This window comes from Oncorhynchus mykiss, chromosome 18, assembly GCF_057628025.1.
Source record: "Oncorhynchus mykiss isolate SJ-2025 chromosome 18, ASM5762802v1, whole genome shotgun sequence".
Classification (NCBI taxonomy): Eukaryota; Metazoa; Chordata; class Actinopteri; order Salmoniformes; family Salmonidae; genus Oncorhynchus; species Oncorhynchus mykiss.
In genome coordinates this window covers 16,705,279-16,717,666 of record NC_143039.1, presented here as the reverse complement: position 1 = coordinate 16,717,666, position 12,388 = coordinate 16,705,279, and the positions used below count along the sequence as shown (strand labels likewise).

Genomic DNA, 12,388 nt, shown 5'->3' with positions numbered 1-12,388 from the left:
CCACAAATGCTCTGAAATAAGCTAGCCATTCTTGATAAACCTATTTAACTTATTTGACAAGATTACATATATTAGGATGACCACTCCTTGGTTACCCAGCATCTATCTCCCCAGTTGATGCTGCAGTGCAGACTGATCAGTTCTGTCTCTGTGCTAGCTGCCCACCCAAATACTCAGCATCCTTGGTCAAGTTCTGGCTCAGCTGCCTCAGCTGCCTGCTAGTTGCCTGCTGCATCTCCTTGATGAAGGGCAATCACTGCTAACAGGTCAGCTCCACTGTCAACCTACTACACCTCCCAGCCACCAAGCAGATTCAGGCCAGTAAAATAGGAAATGGTCATTTGAATAACAGTCTGGTACGATAAAGACTTCAATAGAAGTCACCCAGGCTTCCGTTCTAGCCCTCTCCAGTCCTCAGAGATGGAGCCGAGTAATGGTGGGTGCACAGATAAGACTAAAGTAACAGAGGTTACTTTATATAATGTTATGATACTGGATATGCCATTTTTCAGCTTTTTCAGTCACCAAAAGCAATGAGCCATTACGAGGATGCACATTTTATGGACTGTGAACCAACAGTCATATACATCATCAACAGTCTTATACATCATCAACAGTCTTATACATCATCGTTCAGCTTCAGACTGTTACATCCTGGAGGGACACAAGACGACTGGCCACCACTAAAGTATGTGGCTGAAATGGGCCAAAAGGAGCACATCAACTCGACACAAGTCTAGGTTAGCTTTCACACCTACCATATTTAGTCTGTTTTTAAGCTCTGAGAAGTGAGATCAAATGGGGGGAGGTGCAGATGACTATGTAACATTATTTTCAGAAGTGAGACCTTTAGTGTGCTGTAGATAGCCTACATGTGATGCTAGTACAAGATGTCCATTTGATCAGCACAATAAACATCAGCACTCAACAGTGCCATAGTATGCATACCGGTGCAAAATCCTCTCGCATTTATAACCTTTGCGTAAATGTTACACTAAATATATGCGTGTGCCATTTCTGAAAAGACTGCGCACCTACAAAAAGAGATTAGTAAACTTGGCGCATGCTATGCGTACACATTTTTCCCCAGTAATAATTTAATTGAATGATTATAATAATATATCAGAAATAGAAACATAGCACTTGGTAGGTTAATTTCCTGTTATTAACCTGGAGGACCAGTTCTAACCATCAATTACTTGATATACCCCCCTCGGTCTTGGGGTGCTGTCAGAATCTATCATTGTTGATAGAGCAGGAAGTGGACCTCTTGACATGTGTATTTAGTATGTGGTGGTTGCACTGGATAGCCCCTAGACACAGCCCACTAGATGTATTGTCATTGTGAAAGTCACACATAGAAGCTAGAATACATTTACACAGCACCACTTCCTCCTCTCAGATAGCATCAGATCATGTAACTGGGTCAAACCTGTCAAAAGGACTTTGCTTTGCTTTAGTTTGACTTTTGTTCTGCTGTCAGTCTGAGCAGAAAATATCGGAGTAACATTTGGTTATGCAGTTGGTCAGTATGTGTGGAAATATATTCAGGCTTTCTCTGCTTTTGCTGCTGCTGGGTCAATGCACAGCTGTTGAAGGTAAGAGGGATATTTGTCTTTTTCTCTGACACACACAGCATTATGCAACATGGAAGAAAGGAAAGAGCGCCAGTCCTCAGATGTTGCATTTGTGACGCATTTCCATTATTCCATTAACAATAGGAGTTTAGTTATGCACAAGGTAAAGTTGTTTATTTCTATATTTATATTTCATTAACATTCTGAAATGTGTTTTTATTATTATTTTATTCAAATGCCGTTTCATTGTAAAATGTTTTTTTTACTTCACTACTTAATATTTTCTTATGAAAAAACACTCAAGGTTCATGTCCTTTCCTGTTGGCAGTGACTCAAAACAAAACATTGGAGACCGGAGGAGCAGATGCCACTCTTCTCTGCTCAAACCAAACTCTCACTGACATCAGTACTGTAGTATGTCACAAAAATAGAGTTATAAGTGGAGGTCACGAGTGTAGAGTTTCACACGACGTTGAGACAAATCATACCAACAGCACTTGTGACCCCAGAGTCACACTGCAGACAGAGAATGACAGAGTGTGTCTACACATCACCAACATACAACCATCTGATGAAGGGAACTACACCTGTCAGTGTGGATATAATGGGGGACGGGATTATAAAGACATGCATATTTATGTCAATGGTAAGTGTTTGGTCTGATGGGATTGTTTACAATATATAAAAAATGAGCCCCAGCATAATGTCTTATCACCGCATATTTAGTGGAATGTACACTACCGTTCAAACGTTTGGGGTCACTTAGAAATGTCCTTGTTTTCCATGAAAACATACATGAAATGAGTTGCAAAGTGAATAGGAAATATAGTCAAGACGTTGATAAATAATGATTTTTAATTGAAATAATAATTGTGTCCCTCAACCTTTGCTTTCGTCAAAGAATCCTCCATTTGCAGCAATTATAGCCTTGCAGAACTTTGGCATTCTAGTTGTCAATTTGTTGAGGAAATCTGAAGAGATTTCACCCTATGCTTCCTGATGCACCTCCCACAAGTTGGATTGGCTTGATGGGCACTTCTTACGTACCATATAATCAAGCTGCTCCCACAACAGCTCAATAGGGTTGAGATCCGGTGACTGTGCTGGCCACTCCCTTATAGACAGAATACCAGCTGACTGCTTCTTCCCTAAATCGTTCTTGCTTAGTTTGGAGCTGTGCTTTGGGTCATTGTCCTGTTGTAGCAGGAAATTGGCTCCAACTAAGTGCCATCCACAGGGTATGGCATGTTATTGCAAAATGGAGTGATAACCTTCCTTCTTCAAGATCCCTTTCACCCTGTACAAATCTCCCACTTTACCACCACCAAAGCACCCCCACACCATCACATTGCCTCCACCATGCTTGACAGATGGCGTCAAACACTCCTCCAGCATCTTTTCATTTTTTCTGCATCTAACACATTTTTCTTTGTGATCTGAACACCTGAAACTTAGATTTGTCTGTCCATTACATTTTTTTCCAATCTTCCTCTGTCAAGTGTCTGTGTTTTTTTTGCCCATCTTAATCTTTTATTTTTATTAGCCAGGCTGAGATAAGGCTTTTTCTTTGCAACTCTGCCTAGAAGGCAAGCATCCCGGAGTCAACTCTTCACTGTTGAGACTGGTGTTTTGCGGGTACTATTTAACGAAGCTGCCAGTTGAGGACTTGTGAGGCATCTGTTTCTCAACTAGACACTAATGTACTTGTCCTCTTGCTCAATTATGCACCGTGGCCTCCCACACTTTCTATTCTGGTTAGAGCCAGTTTGCTCTGTTCTGTGAGAGTAGTACACAGTGTTGTACGAGATCTTCAGTTTCCTGGCAATTTCTCGCATGGAATAGCCTTCGTTTCTCAGAAGAAGAATAGACTGACGAGTTTCAGAAGAAAGTTCTTTGTTTCTGGCCATTTTGAGCCTGTAAGCGAACCCACAAATGCTGATGCTCCAGATACTAAACTAGTCTAAAGAAGGCCAGTTTCTTTAAATCAGGACAACAATTTTCAGCTGTGCTAACATAATTGCAAAAGGTTTTCTAATGATCAATTGGCCATTTAAAATGATCAACTTGGATTAACTAACACAACGTGCCATTGGAACACAGGAGTGATGGTTGCTGATAATGGGCCTCTGCACGCCTACGTAGATGTTCCATAACAAATCAGCCGTTTCCAGCTACAATACTCATTTACAACATTAACAATGTCTACACTATATTTCTGATCAATTTGATGTTATTTTAATGGACCAAAAAATTGACAAAAACCCCAAACTTTTGAATGGTAGTGTATGTAATGTGCAAAAGTACCTTCAATATGTAATATGTACAGTTGAAGTCGGAAGCTTACATATACCTAAGCCAAATACATTTAAATTCAGTTTTTCACAATTCCTGACATTTAATCCTAGTAAAAATTCCATGTTTTAGGTCAGTTAGGATCACCACTTTATTTTAAGAATGAAATGTCAGAATAATAGTAGAGAGATTGATTTATTTCAGCTTTTATTTCTTTCATCACATTCCCAGTGGGTCAGAAGTTTATATACACTCAATTAGTATTTGGTAGCATTGCCTTTTTGTTGTTGTTTAACTTGGGTCAAACGCTTCAGCTAGCCTTCCACAAGCTTCCCACAATTAAGTTGGGTGAATTTTGGCCCATTCCTCCTGACAGAGCTGGTGTAACTGAGTCAGGTTTGTAGGCCTCCTTGCTCACACACGCTTTTTCAGTTCTACCCTCAGATTTTCTATGGGATTGAGGTCAGGGCTTTATGGCCACTTCAATACCTTGACTTTGTTGTCCTTAACTTCTTTGGGACTGGGGGGCAGTATTGAGATAATAAGGTGCCCAGAGTAAATTGCTTGCTAATCAGGCCCAAAAGCTAGAATATGCTTTGGATTTGGATAGAAAACACTCTGAAGTTTCTAAAACTGTTTGAATGATGTCTGTGAGTATTACAGAACTCATATGGCAGGCAAAAACCTGAGAAAAAAATCCAACCAGGAAGTGGGAAATCTGAGGTTTGTAGTTTTTCAAGTCATCGTCTATCGAATATACAGTGTCTATGGGGTCATATTGCACTTCCTAAGGCTTCCACTAGATGTCAACAGTCTTTAGAACCTTGTTTCAGGCTTATACTGTGAAGGAGGAAAGAATGAGAGCTGTCTTATAACTTTTTTGACATTTCGTCTGAACAAGTGATCACGCATTATGCATTTGGATTACTGGGCTAAACGCGCAAACAAAAAGGAGGTATTTGGACATAAATTATGGACTTTATCGAACAAAACAAACATTTATTGTTGAACTGGGATTCCTGGGAGTGCATTCCGATCAAGATCATCAAAGGTAAGTGAAAATGTATAACGCTATTTCTGACACCTCTCCTTCTTTGGAAAATGGCTGGATGTTTTTCTGTGACTAGCGCTGACCTAACATAATCGCAAGGTGTTTTTGAAATCTGACATAGCGGTTGCATTAAGGAGAAGTTTATCTATATTTCCATGCATAACACTTTTATCTTTTATCAAAGTTTATTATGAGTATTTCTGTAATTTGATGTGTCTCTCTGCACTTTCACCGGATGTTTGTTTGAGACAATGCATTTCTGATCATAACACACCAATTTCAAATGAGGTTTTGGACATAAAGATTAACATTATCGAACAAAACACACATTTATTGTGTAACATGAAGTCCTGTGAGTGCCATCTGATGAAGATCATCAAAGGTTAGTGATTCATGTAATCGCTATTTCTGAATTGTGTTAGCCCTCTCCTTGGCTGGAAAATGGCTGCATGGTTTTCTGTGACTAGGTGCTGACCTAACATAATCGTTTGGTGTGCTTTCGCCGTAAAGCCTATTTGAAATCGGACACTGTGGCTGGGTTTACAAGAAGTTTATCTTTAAAATGGTGTAAAATACTTGTATGTTTGAGGAATTTAATTATAGGATTTCTGTTGTTTTGAATTTGGTGCCATGCAATTTCACTGGCTGTTGGCGAGGTGGGAAACTACCATCCCACATATCCCAGAGAGGTGCCATTTTGCCACAACTTTGGAAGTATGCTTGGGGTCATTGTCCATTTAGAAGACCCATTTGCGACCAAGCTTTAACTTCCTGACTGATGTCTTGAGATATTACTTCAATATATCCACATAATTTTCTTCCCTTATGATGCCATCTATTTTGTGAAGTGCACCAGTCCCTCCTGCAGCAAAGCACCCCCAAAAAAGGATGCTGCCACCCCCGTGCTTCGCGGTTGGGATGGTGTTCTTTGGCTTGCAAGCCCCCCCTTTTTCCTCCAAACATAACGACGGTCATTATGGCCAAACAGTTCTATTTTTGTTTCATTAGACCAGAGGACATTTCTCCAAAATGTACGATCTTTGTCCCCATGTGCAGTTGCAAACCGTAGTCTGCCTTTTTTATGGAAGTTTTGGAGCGGTTGCTTCTTCCTTGCTGAGCGGCCTTTCAGGTTATGTTGATATAGGACTCGTTTTACTGTGGATATAGATACTTTTGTACCTGTTTCCTCCAGCATCTTCACAAGGTCCTTGTGTTGTTCTGGGATTGATTTTCACTTTTAACACCAAAGTACGTTTATTTCTAGGAGACAGAATGCGTCTCCTTCCTGAGCGGTATGACGGCTGTGTGGTCCCATGGTGTTTATACTTGCGTACCATTGTTTGTACAGATGAACGTGGTACCTTCAGGCGTTTGGAACTTGCTCCCAAGGATGAACCAGACTTGTGGAGGACTACCATTTTTTTCTCAGGTCTTGGCTGATTTCTTTTGATATTCCCATGATGTCAAGCAAAGAATCACTGAGTTTGAAGCTAGGCCTGGAAATACATTCACAGATACACCTCCAATTGTCTCAAATTATGTCAATTAGCCTATCAGAAGCTTCTAAGGCCATGACATCATTTTCTGGAATTTTCCAAGCTGTTTAAAAGGCTCAGTCAACTTAGTGTATGAAAACTTCTGACCGACTGGAATTGTGATAGTGAATTATAAGTGAAATAATCTGTCTGTTAACAATTGTTGGAAAAATTACTTGTGTCATGCACAAAGTAGATGTCCTAACCGACTTGCCAAACCTATAGTTTGTTAATAAAAAATTTGTGGAGTGGTTGAAAAACGAGTTTCAATGACTCCAACCTAAGTGTATGTAAACTTCTGACTTCAACTGTATTTGGCTTACCTTTATGTGTTTTTGTTTTGTTTTGTAACATCTGTCATAAAGTTACATCTGACAGAACTGAGAGAATCTCTATAGTCAACAATATTAGATTTTCTCATCAGTGCATGTAATAATGTCTTAAAATGGAGAATGTCAACAACACGATGCCTTAATGTAAATTAACAAGATGGCGGAAGAGAAACAAATACGATCTTAATATATATTTTCCCCTTTCTCAGGAGCCAAAGTGCAAGAGGCCACAGACAACCATCTCTTCTATTGGGGGATGATATCAGGCGTTGCAGCATGTGTAGCTGTCCTGGTGTTTGGTGGCGTAATCATGAGGAAAATTCATCTCAGGTCAGATAATACTAATAGCTTGGTAAAAGAGTTGCTGTAATGAGTGTTTGTCAGCCTTTTGGTATTTGAATAATTACTTAGTAAGAATGGTGCATTCTCAAGTTGAAGTCAGAAGTTTACATACAGTGGGGCAAAAAAATATTTAGTCAGCCATCAATTGTGCAAGTTCTCCCACTTAAAAAGATGAGAGAGGCCTGTAATTTTCATCATAGGTACACTTCAACTATGACAGACAAAATGAGAGAAAAAAATCCTGAAAATCACATTGTACGATTTTTAATGAATTTATTTGCAAATTATGGTGGAAAATAAGTATTTGGTCACCTACAAACAAGCAAGATTTCTGGCTCTCACAGACCTGTAACTTCTTCTTTAAGAGGCTCCTCTGTCCTCCACTCATTCATTACCTGTATTAATGGCACCTGTTTGAATTTGTTATCAGTATAAAAGACACCTGTCCACAACCTCAAACAGTCACACTCCAAACTCCACTATGGGCAAGAGCTGTCAAAGGACACCAGAAACAAAATTGTAGACCTGCACCAGGCTGGGAAGACTGAATCTGCAATAGGTAAGCAGCTTGGTTTGAAGAAATCAACTGTGGGAGCAATTATTAGGAAATGGAAGACATACAGGACCACTGATAATCTCCCTCGATCTGGGGCTCCACGCAATGATCACAAGAACGGTGAGCAAAAATCCCAAAACCACATGGGGGGACCTAGTGAATGACCTGCAGAGAGCTGGGACCAAAGTAACAAAGCCTACCATCAGTAACACACTACGCCGCCAGGGACTCAAATCCTGCAGTGGCAGACGTGTCCCCCTGCTTAAGCCAATACATGTCCAGGCCCGTCTGAAGTTTGCTAGAGAGCATTTGGATGATACAGAAGATTGGGAGAATGTCATATGGTCAGATGAAACCAAAATATAACTTTTTGGTAAAAACTAAACTCGTCGTGTTTGGAGGACAAAGAATGCTGAGTTGCATCCAAAGAACACCATACCTACTGTGAAGCATGGGGGTGGAAACATCATGCTTTGGGGCTGTTTTTCTGCAAAGGGACCAGGACAACTGATCCGTGTAAAGGAAAGAATGAATGGGGCCATGTATCGTGAGATTTTGAGTGAAAACCTCCTTCCATCAGCAAGGGCATTGAAGATGAAATGTGGCTGGGTCTTTCAGCATGACAATGATCCCAAACAAACCGCCCGGGCAACGAAGGAGTGGCTTCGTAAGAAGCATTTCAAGGTCCTGGAGTGGCCTAGCCAGTCTCCAGATCTCAACCCCATAGAAAATCTTTGGAGGGAGTTGAAAGTCTGTGTTGCCCAGCAACAGCCCCAAAACATCACTGCTCCAGAGGAAATCTGCATGGAGGAATGGGCCAAAATACCAGCAACAGTGTGTTAAAACCTTGTGATGACTTACAGAAAACGTTTGACCTCGGTCATTGCCAACAAAGGGTATATAACAAATTATTGAGATAAACTTTTGTTATTGACCAAATAGTTATTTTCCACCATATTTTGCAAATAAATTCATTAAAAATCCTACAATGTAATTTTCTGGATTTTTTTTCTTCCCATTTTGTCTGTTGAAGTGAAACTATGATAAAAATGACAGGCCTCTCTCATCTTTTTAAGTGGGAGAACTTGCACAATTGGTGGCTGACTAAATACTTTTTTGCCCCACCGTACACCTTAGCCAAATACATTTGAACTCAGTTTTTCACAATTCCTGACATTTAATCCAAGTAAAAATTCCCTGTTTTAGGTTAGTTAGGATCACCACTTTATTTTAAGAATGTGAAATGTCAGAATAATAGTAGAGAGAATCATTTATTTCAGATTTGATTTCTTTCATCACATTCCCAGTGGATCAGAAGTTTACATACGCTCAATTAGTATTTGGTAGCATTGCCTTTAAATTGTTTAACTTGGGTCAAACATTTCGGGTAGCCTTCCACAAGCTTCCCACAATAAGTTGGGTGAATTTTGGCCCATTCCTCCTGACAGAGCTGGTGTAACTGAGTCAGGTTTGTAGGCCTCCTTGCTCACACACACTTTTTCAGTTCTCCCCACAAATTTTTTATAGGATTGAGGTCAGGGCTTTGTGATGGCCACTCCAATACCTTGACTTTGGAAGTATGCTTGGGGTCATTGTCCATTTGGAAGACCCATTTGCGACCAAGCTTTAACTTCCTGACTGATGTCTTAAGATGTTGCGTCAATATATCCACATAATTTTCCATCCTCATGATGCCATCTATTTTGTGAAGCCCACTAGTCCCTCCTGCAGCAAAGCACCCCCACAAAATGATGCTGCCACCCCCGTGCTTCACGGTTGGGATGGTGTTCTGACCCACTGGAATTGTGATACAGTGATAAGTGAAACAATCTGTCTGTAAACAATTGTTGGAAAGATTACTTGTGTCATGCACAAAGTAGATTTTCTCACCTTTTTGCCAAAACTATAGTTTGTTAACAAGAAATTTGTGGAGTGGTTGAAAAACGAGTTTTAATGACTCCAACCTAAGTGTATGTAAACTTCCGACTTCAACTGTACATATCAGATCTACAATGCGGATAGAGTACTGAGTTGGTGTCTCAGAAATACATGCGATGCTATGAGTTCAGGTGGGCCTTCGCTCTTCAGCAAACAAAGGAAAGGTGAGGTGAAAAGCATGATGAAAAGCATGATGAAAAGCATGATGAAAAGATGATGAAAAGCATGATGAAAAGCATGAAAAGGCCTTACCAAGAAAAACATCCAAAAGGACAAATGAGGCAGAAAGGAGTTGGAGCACTCAACAATGTCACAGTATTATTTCAACCTCATAGTGTGGAAATACCATATAGAACACAGGGGGGAAAAAATCATGTTTTTGACTGCACTGGCCCTTTAAGTCTAAATTGAGTTTGTATGGGTCACTCGTGTCTAATAACAGCACTGTTGTGGCTTTTCGCTTCTCACTTCCTGTCAAAAGTGAGTGGTGAGAGAAAAAAAATTCTCCACAAATGTGCTGTGTAAAACATGTTTCATTTGGTGCTATGTTAATTCCGTCTTCTTATGTATTGCTCAACAGAACACAGCTACAAGTGTCTGGAAACGTCAAGGAGGTGCCACAACAACACTATTTATGTTTTTTGTTTACCCCTGTTATTACTAGCTGTTGCATGTTATTCATAAGAAGGCATCTTCAGAGACTACCCAACAAACCAAAATTGGTTCTGTGAACGTTCCTAGAACATTCATTAGATTGCCCCAAAATGTCTAATTAACCCAAAATAGAATTTAAAAGGAAAAAAACACTCATTCCCATAATTTACAAAATGAAATAACACTAATCTGTGAGAACAATATGTTTCATTTGAGCGTATCATGTGAAAATCTGTTGACTACAAAATCCACAATGCAATGCTGTCGCTATGAGCTGACTGGCTAGCTAGCTGGCAAACGTCGCTACACACAATAATAGCAAAGACACTATCGGCATAGTAGCCTAAACAAACTGCACTATCAATTTAGGAGTCTACAATCTCGCCATGTTCAACCTGCAGATCGATGTGCCTCACAGAGTGGAGTCTGACATTCGCAACGACACCGTGCAATGCACCCTGGACTGAAGATGCAGCCAAATAGGAGAAATGTGTTAGGCCCTCTGTTAAATTACAAATTTCTCGAGGTAGGAATATCGCAAAAAGATCATCAATGGCTCATTCGAGAGGAGACCTTCCGCGTTATGACATCGGCCAGTATTAGAATCTGACACGTTTGATAGATGTTTTCACGATCTAAAAGTCATATTAACTTCCAGTGTAGCGAGAGACACATTAACACAATTCTACATCATACTGGCCGAAGTTCTACCTGCATGAATCGCAATAACTCAGACACACATGGAAACATGAAATGATCTCTGATCACTCAGAGATATACAAAAACAATATAACGTTCAAAATGGGTGAATCTTTCCTTTAATGGGAATGTTAGCTAATGTCCTGGGAATTAAATCTGCCAATTTATTAGAATTTTCTACAGCCCCCAGCCTGGTCTCATAGACTAGACGTAACATAGTAAATGTAATCCGGGACACTCAAATTAGCATGCTATGTTTGGTATGGTTACATAAAACAGATGGTTAGTTTTGGCAAAAACAAAAGTAGGCTGGGTGGATGGGTGGTCCTATAACATGCGTATAACGTGAACGTCAGCAACCCAAAGGTTGTGAGTTCAAATCTCCTCACAGACAACTTTAGCATTTTAGCAACTTTTCAGCTACTTTGCAACTACGTAGCATGTTAGCTAACCCTTCCCCTAACTCCAACCCTAACCATTTGAACTAATCCTAACATTAACCATAACTCCTAAATTTAACACTAAACGCTAGTCTAGCTACCATTAGCCATTTAGCTACAATTTGTAATATATACATTTCAAATTTGTAACATATTTTATGTTTTATACGAAATGCTCTGAGAACAGGTTGCAGTCCCATATGACATTACAGTGTAATGCGGTGACATATGGTTGATGTCTTTGTAGGAGGAGCAACGGGACATCGAACCCTACAGCACATTCACAAGGAAAACCAATGGGCTTTACTCAACTCTCCAGCTGCTTAACCCCTGACCCTGATCCTCTTGCACTGTTGACCAATGATGACATGGTATTAGACACATTTTTTGTAACATACAGCTTATACAGTGGAGTGGTAAATATACATTTACTGTGCATATTTTGATTACTGAAAAGGCCCTTTGAAAGTCTGCCTATTTTTTTCCTGTCTGACTTGCCATACATCAGCCTCTCCTTTACTGTAGATCTTCTGTGGTGGTTGTAAATATCAACACATACTGTCTGCAGGCTGCACATCTGTTATGGAAATACAATTGTTAAATAAATGTTTCAAAATTATAGCTGTTCTGTTGTTGCTTTCTGATAGAACAAAGCATGTTTCTGTGGAGATCACCTGATCTCAAAGTCATAAACTTTTCCACCAGGTGTCAGTGTACTGTTGTAAAACTGCCTCTATATTCATACTGTAACTTTAGAAAACAGAATATTAATGCAGACATTTCAAATTTGTAACATATTGTATGTTTTATACACATCTTATTATATATATTGGTAATAAAACAAACAAAATAACAATATGTGATTTATATTCTGATTTATTAGAACTGCATTTCCCCAAAAAACAAAAATAATGTATGTATTCTATGTACTTCTGTGAATGCAGGGCCAGTCTATTAAATTACTTAACTGTT

The 12,388-nt window shown here is 39.6% G+C and overlaps 1 protein-coding gene across 2 annotated transcripts; it reads left to right on the top strand.

Moving 5' to 3' along the window:
* The first annotated feature begins 1,377 nt into the window (after positions 1-1,377).
* LOC149975413 (uncharacterized) lies at positions 1,378-12,388 on the top strand. 2 transcript variants are annotated; one of them, XM_090207425.1, is made up of 5 exons: positions 1,378-1,598; positions 1,906-2,223; positions 6,997-7,117; positions 10,204-10,237; positions 11,664-12,388. In XM_090207425.1, the coding sequence occupies exons 1-5, from the start codon at positions 1,517-1,519 to the stop codon at positions 11,748-11,750; spliced, it is 642 nt and encodes a 213-aa protein (XP_090063551.1). In that variant the 5' UTR covers positions 1,378-1,516; the 3' UTR covers positions 11,751-12,388. The 2 variants fall into 2 exon arrangements, with proteins under 2 accessions (XP_090063551.1, XP_090063550.1); XM_090207424.1 differs by lacking the exon at positions 11,664-12,388 and having other exon boundaries at positions 10,204-10,485.

Coding starts and splice junctions, on each gene's coding strand:
- LOC149975413 (XM_090207424.1), top strand. CDS start 1,517: ATGCAGTTGGTCAGTATGTGTGGAAATATATTCAGGCTTTCTCTGCTT. Junction 1,599..1,905: donor TCAATGCACAGCTGTTGAAG/GTAAGAGGGATA, acceptor TCCTGTTGGCAG/TGACTCAAAACAAAACATTG. Junction 2,224..6,996: donor CATGCATATTTATGTCAATG/GTAAGTGTTTGG, acceptor CCCCTTTCTCAG/GAGCCAAAGTGCAAGAGGCC.